Source organism: Solea senegalensis, unplaced genomic scaffold (assembly GCF_019176455.1).
Source record: "Solea senegalensis isolate Sse05_10M unplaced genomic scaffold, IFAPA_SoseM_1 scf7180000014308, whole genome shotgun sequence".
Lineage (NCBI taxonomy): Eukaryota > Metazoa > Chordata > Actinopteri > Pleuronectiformes > Soleidae > Solea > Solea senegalensis.
In genome coordinates, this window is record NW_025321016.1 from 72,203 (window position 1) to 91,068 (window position 18,866).

Below are 18,866 nucleotides of genomic sequence, written 5' to 3' on the forward strand. Positions count from 1 at the left end.
GGGATGTTTTCAAACCCCCAGGCTCTGCTCTCTCTCTCTCTCTCTCTCTCTCTCTCTCACTGACATATGCATGCTGTGATTCCAGTGTGTGTACGTGTGTGTGTGCGTGTGCGTGCGTGTGCGTGTGCGTGTGCGTGTGACAGTGTTTGACAGTAATCTATGAAACGAGGCTGCAGCTGCATCACAAACACACGCGACATCGTCGTCGTCTCAGGAAATGATTGGGATGATGATGATGATGACGATGATGAGGATGAAGAGGGTGTAATTACAGCCTGATGCGTGGAACGTCTGAGATTGGAGATGATTTTTTTTTGACTGAATAGACGCTAAATAAAAACATTAAATTGACTTAACGAGGTTTTGTTTGCGTCACATGATTGCGACAGACTATCCTTTCATTTTTATTCCCATTTTTCGACCCCCTTTTTTTGCATGCATGCGTTCACTCATTCACGTCACATCTCATCAGTGAGCATTATTTACGTACAAGAGCAAATTTGTGAATAAAATAGCAACTGTTTTACAGCCATATCTCATCAAACTAATGTTGTTTCAATTGGTAAGTGACCCCAAAATCTTTTCCTGTGAAACATCTGTGGGTCCGTGGCCCAGTGTTTGGGAACCAGCATCCGAGTGTCTCGCTTAAAACACTTTATCACCATTTTGACATCGCTAAAAATATTTCATTTTTTCCCCCACAACATTTCAAAATAAAAGTGTTTTGTTTTGATAGGGAACAACATATATATATATATATACATATACGTATATACACATATATATACACACATATGTATATATATACTGTATATACGACATGCATATATGTGTATATATGTGTATATACATATATGTATATACGTACATACACACATGTGTATATATACACATATATACAGTATATACATATACTGTATATATATATATTGTGTTTATGATGCAAAATGAATATATGAATAAAAAAAACATGATTCTTGATATTAAGTGACGGGCCACATGAAATTGACTGGAGGACACCATGTGGTCCACAGGCCATGGGTTTGAGACCTCTGGTATAAGGTGCCATTTAATGAGCTCAAGAAAATAGTATATTACACTGCAGCATATATATGTATATGTACATGTATTGTTTCTGTTGTTGGGGGGGAGTGGCTCAGTGGTTAAGACCGGTACCCTGTGTGCCAAAGACATCATGGTCTCAATGGTTGCAAGTTAGACTCCACCCCTGGCTGATTGTACTCAATTCAATTGTAAGTCAAAGCGTCTGCTAAATGACATGTAATGTAATGTAATGTAATGTAATGTTGTATACATGTAGATGTATAAAGTAAACAACGTGTAATCTGATGGTTTAACAGAAAACAGAAAACATGCGTCAGACTCGTGTCCTAACATGCGTCCATTTCCAGTTGTGACCTTTCGTTTGAAGTTCTGACCCCTCCCCCCCGTCTCCTCTGCAGGATGATGTCAGCCGTTTGAAACTCCTGACATCCTGACGGACAGTGACCAGTCCGGCGTTCCAAAGTCTCTCCCGCGCTCGAGTTATGAGACAAAAAAATTAACATACATTACCATAACTTTCACGCTCGGTTCGGTCGAAATCGCTTTGAAGCCGAGTGAATTATCTCGACAGCGAGCGCATGAACGTGTTCGCGATCCTCTGAGGATGAACCTGTGGCGATCTTCTGACCTTTCACCTCTGTGAGTGATGAAGACATTCAAACAAACAGTGAAATTAGCTGCATTTCATCGATCACCAACACAAAAATATCAACATTCAACGCCGATGAAATGACAACATCACGGTAAATAAGACGGGCAAATTGGGATTGAGCTGCAGGCGTTCGTACAGACTCTCTCCGTCTTTATTGAGGTCACTCTGCTTTTTGTCTCGTAGCCTGCAGAAACTCATTCTTCCGCTTCACTGAGTCTTTTCCTCGTCTTCCTCCTCCGCTCGTCTCTCTGCGACGTCTCCGCCGGGGATGAGAGACAGTTGCCGGTCCTGTTGACGGCTGTCACTTCATCACCGTCGTCGCTGCTGTTGTTATTATCGTTGTTGTCTGGTGTTTCAGACCCAGAGGTTTCTCTTGTTTCCGTCGGACCATTGGTGTGAAACTGTAGACAGAAAACAGACTGAAGCAAACCGCTCTGTAACAAGCACTTAACATTTATTCTTTTTAATAAAATGTCTCTTTTTTTATCAGATTGTGACCTTTTCATACTTAAAAAAAGAGCAGAAAAATGTGAATTAATGCTTGTTTCTGTAAAAGAATAATGGAAATAAACAGAAATGTGAGTGCTAATTGAAATAGCTCTATAAATTCAAGATTTTACATATTTGGTTAAAAAAATGTCCTCCATTTTGATTCAGAATTAGTATTATAATAATAAGATTGTTGTTTATTGTCATAATAGAATTGTTATAAGCCAATCTTTGAGCACTTACGGTAACTAACTAGCTTACAAGTTGCTATTTTTCTAGTTTTCTATATGAACAAAACTGAAGCTAAAGCTAAAATGTGAGGTAAATAATCATTTTCTTCAAAAGTTGGTGATTCGTGAAGAAGCTAGCAGAGGTAGCTAGTCGGAGAGCTGTGCGTGTAATCGAGACCAGGAACACTACGGCTAATGTTATTGTTGTCAGAACTCTGTTACAGCTCTTCTGTTTTGTTTGTTTCAAAACATAGCACCGTTTCATTTTTAACTGTAGACATGTCGTAAAATACCACAGCTAGCGTTGTTATGTTATTCATTATGCTAACAAAAATGGCTAGCCCTGAGAACAGATTTAATCTCAACTAACGTTGGCACAGCAGGACATGCTAACATTAGCCGTAACTCTATCAGCACCCATGTTTTACACCGTGGAGGGATTTAATCCATCAAACTAGCATCATGTTTAGCTTCTTTAGCATCGTAAAAACAAGTTCGCCAGACGTGCTAACATTAGCTAGAAGGGACAAAAGACAATGTTAAACCAGTGCATAACAGAAATGTTTTTAAACATAAATAAACAAGCAAATATTTTTTGAATTATTATTATTGTTGCAGATTTAGCTTGATGCAAGTGTCTACTGAAATTGGAAGGTCAGAGGTCACGGCAGCCTCACACACGTTTGTTTACTGTGTGAAACGTACGTTTGCCGTCACCTCGTTTGTCCTCTACTTTAACGTATAGAAAAAAGAGAAAAGATTAAAGGGTGAAATTTGGCTGAATTCCCCCTTTATTACACAGCTGGGTGGGGTTGGGGTTGGGGGGGCGGGGGTGAATTCCACAGAGGCGAGTCAGGACAGGAGCCTCCCATCAGATAATTTACCTTTGTCTGTGTGTGGTTTCCAGGTTAATGTGTCTGGATGAGCAACTGTGTTAATATCAGTGAATGTCTTTGTGGGGGTTCTTGGCACAGGGGGCGCTCACGCTCACGTGACCTATCCCTGTGACTGTGACAGCTCACGGTATAGAAATACTATAAAGACTACATTTCTGGAATTTCTTTTCATATTATTCGTGTTTTTCCTGTTTTCGGATGTGAAATTAAAATTGTAATTCCCCAGTTTATCGCAAACACTTTGTTCTCTCGTCTGTCACTCACACCGTTATTGAGCCCATTCACCTGTTTTCCAGCCGCAGCTTTGCACACAGGTGTCCGTGACACAAAAACAAACTCATTTAGAGGCTAATTAGTGAACACAAACGACGTCTCTGCGCTCATGAATTACTTAGTCTGTGCTCGGTCTAATTACGTCTACATATGTGGTGCAAACGACTTATTTAGCCTCTTGTGCCGTGCTCTTACACACTATATTATCCCCCAACAACAAATCATATTATATCTTATATGAAGAATTTAAAGTGGTTCAAACAACAAATATGCGTTATTATACGTAAAGATTTTGACAAGGTTTACATCATAACATGTTGTTATTGTGGTGTAATGTAGCAACTTTACAAAGGTTTAAGTCTCCGATGTCTTAAGAACACGTTCACGTCTTTATCTCACTGTGAGACGGACTTTTCCAACAGGAAACTGAAGTTTTGTAACGCGCTCACTCTCCCACACCAAAGCCCATAGAGAAAACTAGTGATTTTAACGTCACAGCACACAGGAGCTGTTGATCCACTGCTGCCTCCATCACTAAGTTCAAATGTCTTATTTTATTAATTTGAAATCTTTCACTCAGATTTACCTCAGTGACACAAAATGGCCACACGAGGCAGCAGTAGACCAGCAGCTCCTGTGTCCCTGCGAGCTAAAAGCTCTGATTTTCTCTATGGGGTTTGGTGTGGGAGAGCCAGCGTATTACAAACGCCAGTTTCCTGTTAGTAAATCAGTCGTAAACAAAGTACTGTTTAATTATTTATCGTAAAACTGTTTGTGTTCGTGTGGTATTGCTAATAATGGCTAACTAACTAACCCCTGGGAAACATTTGGTCCGTGTTTTCCTTTTTTTCCCCATGAATGCAACATATGTCGGGAGTAATGAGGTTGCTGCAACTCTCCGAATTGTAAACGCGTTTTCTATAATTAAGTGTAAGATTTGCGATGAACTGGAATAGAAACCAATAAACCTTCCTAAATGTTACATACTGTAGCTTTAACTGTAGTCCATTTAATGTTTCACGATCGTTTCCCTAGAAAATTCGCTTAAAATGTGCGAAACATTTCAATTTAATCACGGTTTCTGCTCTCTCTCTCCTCTCGAGACCACAGCGAGGCTCGATGGGTAGAGTTACAGAGGGAGGGGGTAGAGAGACATAGACAAAAGAGAGAGAGAGAAGAGAGAGCGAGAGCCTCGCGTGCCCGTTGAGGTTGAAAAGAGAGAGAGTGGTAGAGTGAGGTAGACTCAGATTGCAGTGGAGGTTTGGTCTCAGTGTAGTGGAGCAGCTGAAAGCTAAAGCTAACTAGCCATGTTGCCCCCGCTGGTGTGCGTCTGTTAGCGGGCCACCCTGGACTCGCTATCCGCCCTGAGGTGCATCATGCCCGGCTGGAAGAAAAACATCCCGGCCTGTCTCCAACCGGACGAGGAGGGAGGTAAGAGGACCAAAGCGAACCGAATCCGTTCCGGCTGATACCGCGACCGGTCAGAGTGCGCGTGGATGTGTCACTACATACCTGTATGTATGTGTGTGTGTGTGTGTGTGTGTGCGTGCGCGTGCATATATATGTGTGTGTGTGTGTGTGTGTATCTAGTGCAGCGTGCCCGGTTTGGCGCCGCCGGTCGAGCTCGCGCGCACGGTGACTGTGTTTTAACGAGTGAAAGTTGGTAAGTGATACCGTGTGAACGCGCGCGCGCGCGTGAATATGTGTGTGTGTGTGTGTTAATCTGACGCAACGGGTGAGGTTACAGTGACGTTACGGTGATTTATTTATTTTTCTACGGTGTGTGCGCGTGTGTGCATGTGTGTGTGTGTGTGTTAATGGTGTCGCGCGGTCACCGGTGACTAGTCACCGAGCAGCGGAGCGCAGTTAGCCGGGCTGCTAACGAGCTAACCAGCAATTAAACCGAGCGAGGAGCAGAAACGGTTAGAGCTGGTCAACCGGGGGTCTGTCCTTGTGTGCGTGCGTGCGTGCGTGCGTGCTCAGAGCTGAGCCTCTTCTCTGTTAATTACGCCGCTGCTGATCAGGACATGATTTATTCAGCCTCTAATCAATCACTGACAGGGCTACTGCTAGAATATTTGGGTCCCATGAATGTAATACCCCCCCCTTCCCACACACACACACACACACACTCATTTATATAAATTTCCAAACTTCCGATTTCCAAACAACTCAAAGTTTATTGATATGGTTTTACGCCTTATCTCGCTTGCGTTTACGCCACGGTAAGCTACCTGTCATTAGCAGTGTGTGAATAGCGTGACATTGTAATAACAAAAGCGCAGCCTGACGATAAATTCCTGGTATACGCTAAACGCGATTTTGGAACCACACGCAAAGAGTGCGTTGGGTGCGCATGGACGGTGACCGATCAATTATGTCACGACTTATGACGATCGAAACATAATTAATCGCGTCACGTATTGTAACCGAACTGACGTCACTTATGAGTTGACAGCGCTCTAGTTTCGGTGTCGGGGGGCGGGACTTCGATGCAAATGTATCTTACGCTAGACATTGTTAGCAGTACTCGTCAATAACAACTCTCTACGTGGTATTTTTTGCATACACTAATAGCGTAGCGACATGTCCCCAGATAATAAGTGAACATTGCTGTGTTTACGACTGTTTTAACGTGAAACAAATAAGTGTGATTTACGGTAGAAGAAGTAGTACAGTGTTATTACTATTAACGCAAATGGCAGCCATCTTGACAGCCTTTGTCGGGATTTATGAGGTTGCTCCGACTTTCTGAGTTGGAAATCTAACTGAGGGGGTTGTCAGTTAAAACATCCAAGGAGGAAGTCGGAGATTACGACTTCCCACTTTACAACTGGGATGCATCACCAACTGTATAAATGAAAGTTGAAAAAATAAATAAAACTAATATTAATCTATAGAAATTATTTTCGTAAGAAACAGGAACGTGCAAGACTACCGGTTCAGCACACCTGGTTAGTAGTTAGCTAGCTTTACTTAAGAGGCAGGACCAGGTTTATGGCTGTTCAACAGTAGATTTTTTTGCGCTATAGGGCCGGCCTATTTTATATAAAGTTTTAGTTCTGTGATTCCTGAACTTTCTAAATGGGTATCCAGGTTTTTTTTAAATGGCTAATTTACAGCTACATCTATAACACATAATAATACTACTGTCATTATTTTATTGGGAAAATTAATTACAACTTCATACACATTTTTTTCCTAAATTGTTTTGAGGGACCCAAAAAATATCCCCCGCGACCCATCTGTGGGTCCCGACCCAGTCTTTGAGAACCTCCGTGATCCTGCATGTCGCGTGACTATTCAGAGCTGTTATTCTGCTGCTGATCAGGCAAGACAAGTGTTCAGGCTGTAATCAATCACAGAGCTATAATTGATCGTAAATCCTGGTGACGCGTTTATAAAACCAGCCGCGGCGTTGACGGACTGTTTGTTTGTTTTTTTAAGAAACACACCCCCCATCCTCCTCCAGCTTTAACACAGCCTTTTTTTTGCTCCTCAGCGTCTAACCACTTATCTTCTGGAGAGCAGCCGCAAGACTAGAATCAATTTATACGCTGATTGATACCGTTATTGAAAGCTTAAACACAGAAACAAGACGGCGGTCGATGCGTGTGAATGTAGAACCATAAATACAGAGCAAATTATGACAAAAAAAATAACAATAAAACAATACAACTTACACTCTCTCTGATGACAATCACAACTGTTCTTTAAAAACACCTTTAAAGGCATAGTTCAATTTTAGTTCATTTTTCTTTTGAAATATGGTGTTGACCGTGAGCCGAGAACCTTTCCTGAAACACTGCCAACATGTTATTATAGCCACTTAATAAAAGACTCAGCTGATAAAAATCTGCGTCTGCTAATGTCTACGATATCTTAAGAACACGGTTGTGTCTTTATCTCAGTGTTAGACAGACTTTTCCAACAGGAAACTGGAGTTAGTAAACCACTCACTCTCCCACACCAAAGTCCATTGAGAAAATCAGTGATTTTAGCTCACGGGCGACACAGGAGCTGCTGGTCTACTGCTGCCTCGTGTGGTCACTTTGTGTCACTGATGTAAATCTGAAGGAAGGGTTTCCAATGCCGAAGTGACAAAATAAGACATTTGAACTGAGTGACGGAGGCAGCAGTGGATCAACAACTCCTGTGTGCCGTGATGTTAAAATCACTAAAATCACACATTTTCTGTATGGGGTTTGGTGTGGGAGAGTGAGTGGTTTCCAAACTTCAGTTTCCTGTTGGAAAAGTCTTGTTCTTAAGACGTCGTAAACTGAACTGAGTGTTTTGTCTGAGTGGCTAATATCAGTCTTTGTTTGTGTCCTCTGTGTCGTTGCTTTTTGTAAACATGTTTAGTCCGTGCGTAAATAATTTGAGCATTTAAAAAAAGACATGTCATCACCGCGTTTGACGGTTCCAGCGGGTAGTTAGTAATTCTCCTTTTACACGCGGTGTCGGATTTATACCGACCGTTTTTAGCTGCCGTTTAAAAAGGGTTTGAAGTGGACGACTGTGGCGCTCGTCCGGACAGAAAGACGCCGCCGCCGCCGCCACCGCGTTCCTCGCTTTACACACAAATCAAAGATGCAACAGCACTTTTAACCCTGTTAACACAGATTCTTGTTTTGTTCTGGTTCTCTTTGACTGTGAACACACACACACACACACACACACACGGGCACGCGTAGCAGAGGACGAGCGTGAAAAGCTGTAATTTAAGGCCTGCAAAGTGCGATGTGTTTGTCCACTTACTCACAGCAGCGTGAAAGACACACAGACAATAATATCACTGAGTGTGTGGAGGCACGACGATGGAGCAGAGATCAAAAAGCACAAGCTTGTTTTAATTTTCCAGAACAAAGCTTGGTGTTACAGGATTAATTGAGCCTCTTGGGATTAAAAGGAAAATAAAAAACGGTGAGAACAAGACTGCAGTATAAACAAACCTAATTAAACAACAACAACAATGCTAAAGCACACAGAGCTGATCTCTGACTCTCGGTGGTTAAAGTATAAATGTTGTGTTGTTTGGTTCCTGGTGCGTCAGCGCTGCATCATCTCTGACTCTCGGTGGTTTTACAGATGATTATCATCGTTCTCTTCTCACATTATCTGACTGACAGGTGAAGGAAAAGAAGAGAAACAAACAAACAGACCTCTAATCTCACATTTGAACTATTATAATCTACTGTAGATTATTATAGTTAGTAAATTAGTTTGTAGATTATTATACAAAGTTGATTCAGACCTGTTTTTCACAGAGACATATGGAGACTTTGAGTGACTCACTGAGACTCACTGAGACTACTTGAGACTCACTGAGACTCACTGAGACTCACTGAGACTACTTGAGACTCACTGAGACTCGCTGAGACTACTTGAGACTCACAGACTTGCAAAGACTCACTGAGACTACTTGAGACTCACTGAGACCTCACTTGAGACTCACTGAGACTACTGAGACTTGAGTCTCAGCTGAGACTCACTGAGACTACTTGAGACTCGCTGAGACTACTTGAGACTCACTGAGACTCACTGAGACTACTTGAGACTCGCTGAGACTCGCTAAGTCTTATTCCAGGAAAGACGCGGCCGCTGTATGATGCTCACCAACAGTACTGCAGTTTATACGTCGTCTCCTTCTACGTCCGGGTCAAAGACCGGGGAGGACATTTTGGTGCGTGCGTAGAACATCAAGTCCGACTCCAGTCCGACTAAGTCTTTACATCCAGGAGTAATCAGACTATGAATCACATAATCAGGTACGTTAGTCCGACTAAGACTAGGCCGATTTCAGTCAAACTAACGTGTTTACATGACATTAAGAAAACCAAATTATTGTCTTAGTCCGACTACAATGTGGGCACAGAGACTCCCTGTGTCTCCGGTCCAGGACGAGGACGAGGACGAGGACAGACTATAGTCTGTGTTTTAATCAGATTAGCTTCAGTGACTCTGGCTGTAAAAAACACATCAGTGTTGATTTAGTGTCGCATCGTGAATCTGTCAGCGAAGCTCACGGACACATAATAATTACGTAATCTGTCTCAAGGTAAACCACAGGCATGATGGGAAAAAAACGAAAGTTAAAACAGTGAGAGAAGAAGAAGAAGAGTATAAATAGATTAAGAGGTGAATAATAGATGGACAGAGTCAGAGTTTATTTTTATGGTTTGATTTCACACAGTTTCAACTCGACAGGAGGAAGAAATTAAACGTGAATAAGAAGGAAATTTAACGCAGATGAAACTCAAAGACAAGCGGCGCCCCCTGGTGTTCGGCAGCGGAATTCAACACAAAGGGGGGGAAAAAGTGTATTAAAAAAGGTTAATGAGTACGTTCTCAAATCGTCATTCACATCTTTACTCATCGTTGCGTTAGAATATAGATGTATTTGATATTCAGATGCTTTTAAAACTGAAAGAGTGCATTTTCAAATGAAGTGTGACCTTGAAATATAAGAGCAGATCAAATCGTATCGCAGTGTCTCCGAAAAATCGCAACTACAGCCACAATGGTCTGGTAAATGTTCAATAAAACGGCGACGAAAAATTGAGACATAAAATGTTTAAAAAACACGATAAAAATGTCATTAAAATATAATTTGTTTTCCTCCGTTCACGATTCATTTTCCCCCGTTTAGATTTTTGCCGTTGAATCATGAAACATTTTCATTTTCTGAATCTATTTCTGGAATAAAAGTCTTTTATCCTCAGCAGCTCATTTACTCCAGTGTGTGTGTGTGTGCGTGTGTGTGTGTGTGTGTGTGTGTGGTTTGAAGCTTTTGACTAAGAAGCAGAGAAAAACAACACACATTTACGCACGCTATCTGCGCACACGCACTGCACACACACACACACGTCCTTAAGAACTGCTGATGTCACAACTCTGCTCGCTTTTTGTCCTCAGGATTATTGAAGAAAACCTGTGTGTGTGTGTGTGTGGGAGTGTGTGTGTGTGTGTGTGTGGGGGAGTGTGTGTGTGTGGGAGTGTGTGTTTCCTCAGCTTAGTGCATTATCCCGACATTTTACCAAGTCTCTCTCTCTCTCTCTCTCATAGAGACTCAATGTCTCTCTCTCGTCACGTCTCTGCGGAGTAAACTGCTGATTGTGTGTGTGTGTCACTGTGTGTGTCACATGGCAGCGCAGTCTGACTTCATCTCCACTGTACGGAGGAGGGCGGAGTTATGGTCATGTTACGGCAGATGTAGCCCCGCCCATGTTTGCCATCGATAAAACACAAATGCGCTTAAGTGTGGCTACGTCTGACAGATATTTGTTGTCACCTTTCAAAACATATGGTTTTATTTTCTAAGATTCGTGACAGGAAGTGGCCTGTTTGGACAGGAAGTAGCTGCATTTTTGCAATGTGATTGCGATAATCGTGAATGAAGAAAAACATTCTATTTTAAATGTGTGGTTACTCACTAAGACTCACTGTGACTCACTAAGACTCGCTGTGACTCACTAAGACTCACTGTGACTCACTAAGACTCGCTGTGACTCACTAAGACTCACTGTGACTCACTACTCACTGTGACTCACTACTCACTGTGACTCACTAAAAAGACTCACTAAGACTCACTGTGACTCACTAAGACTCACTGTCACTCTGTGACTTACTAAGATTCACTCTGTGACTCACTCTGTGACTCACTAAGACTCTCTGTGACTTACTAAGACTCTCTGTGACTCACTGAGACTGACTCACTCTGTGACTCCTGTGACTCACTAAGACTCACTGACTCACTAAGACTCACTGTGACTCACTCTGTGACTTACTAAGATTCTCTGTGACTCACCTGTGACTCACTCTGTGACTCACTAAGATTCTCTGTGACTTACTAAGACTCTCTGTGACTTACTGAGACTGGCTGTGACTCACTGTGACTCACTCTGTGACTTACTAAGACTCTCTGTGACTCACTGAGATTCTCTGTAACTCACTCTGTGACTTACTAAGACTCTCTGTGACTCACTGAGATTCTCTGTAACTCACTCTGTGACTTACTAAGACTCTCTGTGACTCACTGAGACTCGCTGTGACTCACTCTCTGAGACTCTGAGTTGTGAGTTCTGTTGTTTTTGTTTATTAACCTCACGTCTCATTACACACAGATTGAGTGATTTGTTTGTTGGACATTAATGTGAATGTTTGTCGTGTGTAGGATTATTTATGTCATTAACAACTTGTTTGCTTGTGTTTGAAGATGATAAACAGACCAGAACACAAGAGATTCACAAAAATATACAATGATATAGTTTACACACACACACACACACACACACACACACACACACACACACAGCCCTGGGCAGTGTCCAGGTGGACAGTCGAGCTGCTGGCATCACACATGCACATTCATTTTCTACTTGGATAAGCCCAGCATGAACACACACACACACACACACACACACACACACACACACACTGTGTCTAACAGTCCAGTTTGACACTAAAACCTGCAGAGAGAGAGACGAGTGTTTCCACTGATCTATTTTATCAATTACTGACCTTGTGTGTGTGTGTGTGTGTGTGTGTGTGTTGTATGAGGCAGCTTCTTTTTCCACTCATTCATGAATTTACACAATAAGTGGGACTCACTGACTCTTGCTTAGACTCACTGAGACTCACTGTGACTCTGAGACTCACTGAGACTCTGAGACTCACTGAGACTCTGTGACTCTGAGACTCACTGAGACTCTGAGACTCACTGAGACTCTGTGACTCTGAGACTCTGTGACTGAGACTCTGAGACTCTGTGACTCTGAGACTCTGAGACTCACTGAGACTCTGAGACTCACTGAGACTCTGAGACTCACTGTGACTCTGAGACTCACTGAGACTCACTGAGACTCTGAGATTCACTGAGAGTGTGTGTGTGTGTGTGTGTGTGTGAGACAGACACACATGATGCAGGTCAGTTTGAACAGGTCTGTCCTTTAGTCTGTCTCCAGCTGTTTGTCCTATTCTCTCTCTCAGTTTCAGGTTGAACTGACCCTTGAGGGAATGAATGGAATTCAATGTGTGTGTGTGTCCGTGTGTGTGTGTGTGTGTCCATTAGGAATCAAGGTCAGTCACTCAGCAGAGTCCATTAAGACCATGGATTCTCTCGTCTCTCGCTCTCTCTCTCTGTCCGTCTGTCTCGCTTTCCCTCAGGCTTCATCAATCAGCGTCTGTCTGCCCCTGAGAATTATGGGTATTTTTTTTAGCGGCACTCGGACGTCTGGGGTTGTGAACGCAGCTGATGTGTTCTGAGGCGGCGGTTGCTGTTAGCGACCAGCAGGGGGAGCTATAGGATAAACTGTGGCGAGAGAGAGGCGTGCGTGTGTGTGTGTGTGTGTGTGTGTGTGTGTGTGTGTGTGTGTGTGTGTTTGGTAGAGAGGTGAGGAGAATTAGATTATGCACACACACACACACACACAGCTGCAGAGGCATGAGAGTGATATGCAAATTAACCTGAAATGTATGCGTTTTTAGCAGCATCTCTCTCTCTCTCTCTCTCTCTCTCTCTCTCTCTCAGCCTGTATGAGTGGATGTGACTCGTCCATCTGTCTGTCGGTGTGAAGCAGCTCGTGGTGCTGTGACGCCCTCAGGAGAGTCTGACAGGTGAGGGAGGGAGGCGGAGTCTCGTCCTCTCTCTCTCTGTCTGTTGTTATATTTGTGTACATTTAAGTGACACTTGTGTTACAGCTGAGTGTGCAGTCATCAGCAGGGGGCGCTGACTCATTACTGAGGCGTGCGCTCACTTATAAATCAAATGGCTGCCAGTGGCTGACACAAGGAAGACCTGATTTTAGCCTCTGAACAAAAGGAATAAAATTCTCTATGGACCAAACCCCATAGAGAAAATCAGCGTTTTTAACGTCACAGCACACAGGAGTTGTCGATCCACTGCTGCCTCCATCACTAAGTTCACATGTGTTATGTTGCAAATTCGGCATTTGAAATCTTTGGTTCAGATTTACCTCAGTAACACAAAGTGGCCACACGAGGCAGCAGAGGACCAGCAGCTCCTGTGTTCCTGTGAGCTAAAATCACTGATTTTCTCTATGGGGTTTGGTGTGGGAGAGTGAGCGCTTTACAAACTTCAGTTTCCTGTTGAAAAAGTCTGTGTCACAGTGAGATAAAGACGCGAACGTGTTCTTATGATGTCGTAGACTTCAAATGACATAGATTCTTGTGTGTGTGTGTGTGTGTGCGTGACTCTCATATTTCCATCAGCACATTTTCGTCTGTCGCGCCTCGAGGCAGTTTGGAGTATACAAGTTGTCAGGTCGTGTAGGGGTCAGAGGTCAACACACACACACACAAACTACTGTACACACTGCAGCTGTCAGCCACCGTCAACACCAGAGGTCAGATATCACAAAGATTCAGGTTGTGTGTGTGTGTGTGTGTGTGTGTGTGTGTGTGTTATATTTGTCCAGGAAGTCGCAAACTGGGAATGTCGTCCTGTGCAAATCGAGTACGTTCCATTCTCTGCGGAATTTTCTGACTCGTGAACCACGTAGAAGTATAAACACTGAACAAGTGGAATCAGTTTTCCTCTGCTTCCTAGTTTCCTTTCCTCTCGCTCGCTCGTTCCTACCACCTTTCCTTTGTCATCGCCCCTGTCTCTTGATTTCCTCTTCTCCTTGCCTCCTCTTTTCCTTCCCTTTAATAGTCACTCCTTCCCACCTTACCCCCTGCTTCCTCGCTCTCCTTCATATACTTCCTAGTTACTACTTTCCATCCAATTTTTCTTCCTCTCCTTTTCCTTTCCTTTCCCCTTTTCCTTCCCTACTCCTGTGTATACTCCCCACTCCCGTCTAGTTTCCTTTCCTTTCTCGCCTCCTCTCCTTGTCTCCGCCCCCCTGTATAGTTTCCGATCACCTCTCTTACATTAGCCTCCTCTCCACACTTCCTTCCCTCGTTCCCTCCCCCTGCTCCTAGTTTCTCATCCTTTCATCACCTCTCCTCATAAACCCCCCGTCCTTCGTCTCCTTGTCTCCTTGTCTCCTCTCATGCCACACACACACACACACAGGAATGGAATGAAGGAGGAAGGCAGGAAGGAAAGGGAAGGATAACAAAGGAAGGAAGGAACTAATGAAGGGAAAGAAGCTCCCTTCTCTCTGCTGACTCTTTAACACACACACACACACACAGTGCTCCATCACTGTGTGTGTGTGTGTGTGTGTGTGTGTGTGAGAGAGCGAGCTCTGTGATTGGCTGAGGTCGGTGAGATGCACCAGCTGAAAGAAGTGAACGAGAAAAGAGGAGGAGAATGCAGAGAGAGAGAGAGAGAGAGAGAGAGAGAGTACAAAGAGCATGTGAGTGTGTGTGTGGTTACATGCTCACTAATGTGTGTGTGAGTGACATCCAGAGGTGTGTGTGTGTGTGTTTGTGTGTGTGTGTGCAGAGGCAAAGCGAGGAGGAGGAAACCTGAGCTCCTCTCTCTCTCTCCCTCTCTCTCTATCTCTCTCTCTCTCTGTGGAATAACGCTCTCTCTCCGTCAGCTCTCGCTGTTATTCGCCTCTCGCCGTTAGCTCTCGTAGCTTAGCTCGGTTCGGCCCGGCCCCCGGTTCCCTCGGCTGGGACCTGGTCCCGCGCGCTCGGGTCAGCGGTCTGTGGTTGACGATGGAGCGGTTCCTGGCTCTGCTGCGTCTGCTGAGCAGGAGGAGGAGAGGGAGGAGGTACCGGGCGGACGACGACTACCAGGAGGGCTACGAGGACGTTTACTACTACACCAGCAAGTACAGCACACACCTACTGAGTGAGTGAGTCCCACACACTAACACCGAGAGAAGACTGAGCGCGTGAGCTGTTTGATTATACATGAAGGTCGTTCTCTGTTACACACACGCTCAGGTATCCAGGTGACAGGTGGTTTGTGGGTAATAATAACAGGGCAGGAGGTTTGGACTGTGGGAAGGAATGTGGACAATGTGGGAGGAGTCAGAGAGAGAAGTTTTCGCTCGGTTCAGTCGACCGTCTTTGTTTCTCCAGGTGTTTTTAAATGTAGACGGAACTTAAGGGGGTTTTGATGAAAGGGGCGTGGCTACAGCTCCAGCACCTGGTGAGCTGAGCCGATACTCAGGGTGCGTTCACAGCAGCCGCTTCTTAATCGATCTCCAGTCCGTTTGCTCGGCAAGTCCGGTTCGTTTGGGGAGGTGTAAACACACAACCGAACTCCGGTCCGCCATGCACTGCACAAATCACGGTCACGCCGACAGTCTCTGGTGGCGCTAACAGCTAAGCTAACAGCTGAGTCAGCAGATTTGTTCGTCACTCTGTCGTCTTTTGGTGTAGAGTGAGAGACGGTGTCGCGATCGTAGTGTTTGTACGTGTTTTTACGTTGTTGTTGTTCAGCTTTTGTCGACTTTTTGCCCAAACAAGTTGCTATATTTTTGCTAAATGTAGCTAAAAGAGGGCGGCAGCTAGCGATTGTTTTCATAGCTGCGATTCACGTACACAAATGAAAGTTGGTGCGCGTGTTGATCGTGTCCGGACGGTCCTACAGGGAAGCCGCCATCTTGGTTTGGCAAATTCGACACCAGTGGCATTTAAACAAACTTGTTTTCAGAAAACATCGGCACGTTTAACTAAGTCGAGGGCGTAGCGCCACCTGCTGGCAGGTGTCTCCGTTTCAGCTCCGTGATCCTGTTACATGTTGAAATGTGATGATGTATAAATTTGCATGTTAATGAAACGCGGCGTTCACTTCATGGTAGTCGTGTGTGTGTGTGTGTGTGTGTGTGTGTGTGTGTGTGTGTGTGTGTGTTGCTGACACAGAGAAATGTGCTAATTAATGCTTCAGATAAAGACATGATTAGCATAACTGCTCCTGTGTTCAACACGAGGAAGACGAAATGTAGAGAAGAAGAAAAATATTTCTCTTTTTCCTTCAGCGTCCACAGACAGACAGACAGACAGACAGACAGGAGGAGGAGAAGTGAGATCTGCTCATGTTCACTTTAATTAAAGTGTCTGACTCTCGGGATTGGAGCGCTTCGCCCTCATTATTTAGAAAACGATGTTTAATTAGGTTTTTGTTCATTTAGAGAACAACTGTTTCCCCTCTTTCCTTTGTCCGATTCCTCTTTAATTAAAGACGAGGGAAGGGAGGGTACGCTCAACGTCGTCGAGCTGAAACTGACGTTCGGCGTGTGTGAAGGTATTTTTAGATAAAAGGTGTTGATGCAGAACTCAGGATCATTTTGATCTCGTGATACGATGACTCTTTTCTATTAATAATCTACAAAATCAGAAAATCTTTTCCTGTTTATGGACTTTTTTTGCAAATTTTAGCCACTTAACAAAGACCTTCGTAATAAGATCTACATCAGCCCGCGTCTACGAGATCTTAAAAATAACTTTTGTCACTTTATCTCACTGTGAGACAGACTTTTCCAACAGGAAACTGAAGTTTGTAAACCACTCACTCTCCCACACCAAACTCCATAGAGAAAATCAGTGATTTTAACATCACACACACAGGAATTGTTGATCCACTGCTGCCTCCATCACTGAGTTCAAATGTCTTATTTTGTTAATTCGGCGTTTGAAATCCTTCACACTGGTTTACCTCAGTGACACAAAGTGACCACACGACCCTGTGAGCTAGAATCACTGATTTTCTCTATGGGGTTTGGTGTGGGAGAGTGAGTGAATTTACAAACTTCTCTTTCCAAACTTGGGCGTGATCTGTGATGTCAGAGTGAAAAAAAACGCCTATCAGGTTAAATTCAAGATTTGATGTCAGTGTTTATAACCCAGCGAGTGTCTGCTGTTAAATGGCACAGCCTTACAAAGATTTACCATTTTTTTAAACCTGTATGAGTTCATAATTTGCCAAAAATAAGTGAGCCGAATCTTCCGTCAGCGCTCCCTGTCGTCTGTGGACAAGTGTTTGTACCTGAAACGTTCACCGATTTACTCTGGTGCTGATGAAAGACTTAAAAACGTGACTTTTCTCAGGCAGGTTCTGTTTTTGTTTTTTTTTGTCAAAGTGCGAGACTCTGGAAGCCGGCGGAGTTTTCAAAAATGTTCTTGGGTTTTTGTTGTTGATTACAGTTCTGTCAGTTTGTCCCATCTGCTCCTCACACACACACACACACACACACACACTCACACACACACTCACACACACACACACACACACACACACAAACAAAGCGTGTCAGTCTGAGTGCGACTGATATCGCTAATTAAAGGTTTACACATCCGTCCAACTCTGGAATAGTGTTATTATCACTCTGACAGTCTGTGTGTGTGTGTGTGTGTGTGTGTGTGTGTGTGTGTGTGTGTATATAAGGAGATGTCACTGTGACTCAAACCCACGTGTTTCACTTTGGGCTGTGGGTGTTGACACACACACACACACACACACAGGTTATCATCACCACTGACTGACTTCAAAATCAAAGTGTAACACAGACTGTGTGTGTGTGTGTGTGTGTGTGTGTGTGTGTGTGTGAGTGTGTGAAAACACTCCTTTCATCTCTCAGAATCACTCTTTGTATGCCGCTCTCTCCCCTCAATTATTCATCAGCCTGTTTCCATGGAAACAGCTGCAGCCCTGTGTGTGTGTGTGTGTGTCTCCCTCTCTCGCTCACTGTCTGTGTGTGTGTGTGTGTGAGTGTGTTACCGGGGTTGGTTGGGTTGAAGGGGTGGTGGGTTGACTTCACAGGAGGGGGGAGGGGCTTCATCAGCTCATTATCACCTCTCAGTCGCTGACCCGTGAGGCTGCAAATGACGCGTAATCTGGTCCAGACTCAGGCTATGGGGATTATTTCCCCCGTAATTGATTCATTGTGGTTTGGTCCAGAAAATGTTGAAAAATATTCACGGTTTTAAGGATTTCTATGTAAAACAAAAAAGAGAAAGAAAGAAAGATCAGAGAAACTGATGTTATCAAAATAGCCACATTATAAAGTTTAATCTGTTATTTTTAATATACGTACATTTGTTCCTATGATGCTTTCAGTTTGGGTCATACTGCTGTAGTACAAGTATTCAAACTAATACATACATATATATGTATATATAATATATAATATAGAAAAGCATCAGTAGCAGATAGGATTGTATATGATGTTTGATTTGTAGTAGTCGCTGCTGTTGTTGTAGTTGTACTACAGCAGAAGTAGTATTTGTAGTATTTGTTGTGGCCGCTGTCTTGTTTGTAGTTTCTCTTGTTTATGTAGTACAACTACCCTCACCATCAGCAGCAGCAGCAGTAGTAGTAATAGTAGTATTTTTAGTTGTATG

General features: G+C 43.6%; 1 protein-coding gene and 1 long non-coding RNA gene across 11 annotated transcripts in view; one reads left to right on the plus strand and one right to left on the minus strand.

Annotated features, from left to right (window-relative positions):
* Nucleotides 1–1,813: 1,813 nt before the first annotated feature.
* On the minus strand, nt 1,814–18,412 carry LOC122761029. The gene is made up of 2 exons (XR_006358517.1): nt 18,244–18,412; nt 1,814–2,118 (listed from the first exon to the last, which is right to left on the minus strand). It is a non-coding gene; the product is annotated as an uncharacterized LOC122761029 (long non-coding RNA).
* Nucleotides 4,837–18,866, plus strand: part of grip1 (glutamate receptor interacting protein 1) — a 31,287-nt gene continuing 17,257 nt past the window's right edge. For 6 of the 10 annotated variants that reach the window (XM_044016250.1, XM_044016255.1, XM_044016246.1 and 3 more), the window contains exon 1: nt 15,099–15,369. In XM_044016250.1, the coding sequence (XP_043872185.1) occupies nt 15,234–15,369 (136 nt within the window). In that variant the 5' untranslated portion in view covers nt 15,099–15,233. Of the gene's footprint in view, nt 5,037–15,097; nt 15,370–18,866 lie in introns of those variants that run through there. The other 4 variants (XM_044016245.1, XM_044016248.1, XM_044016247.1 and 1 more) reach the window with 2 other exon arrangements.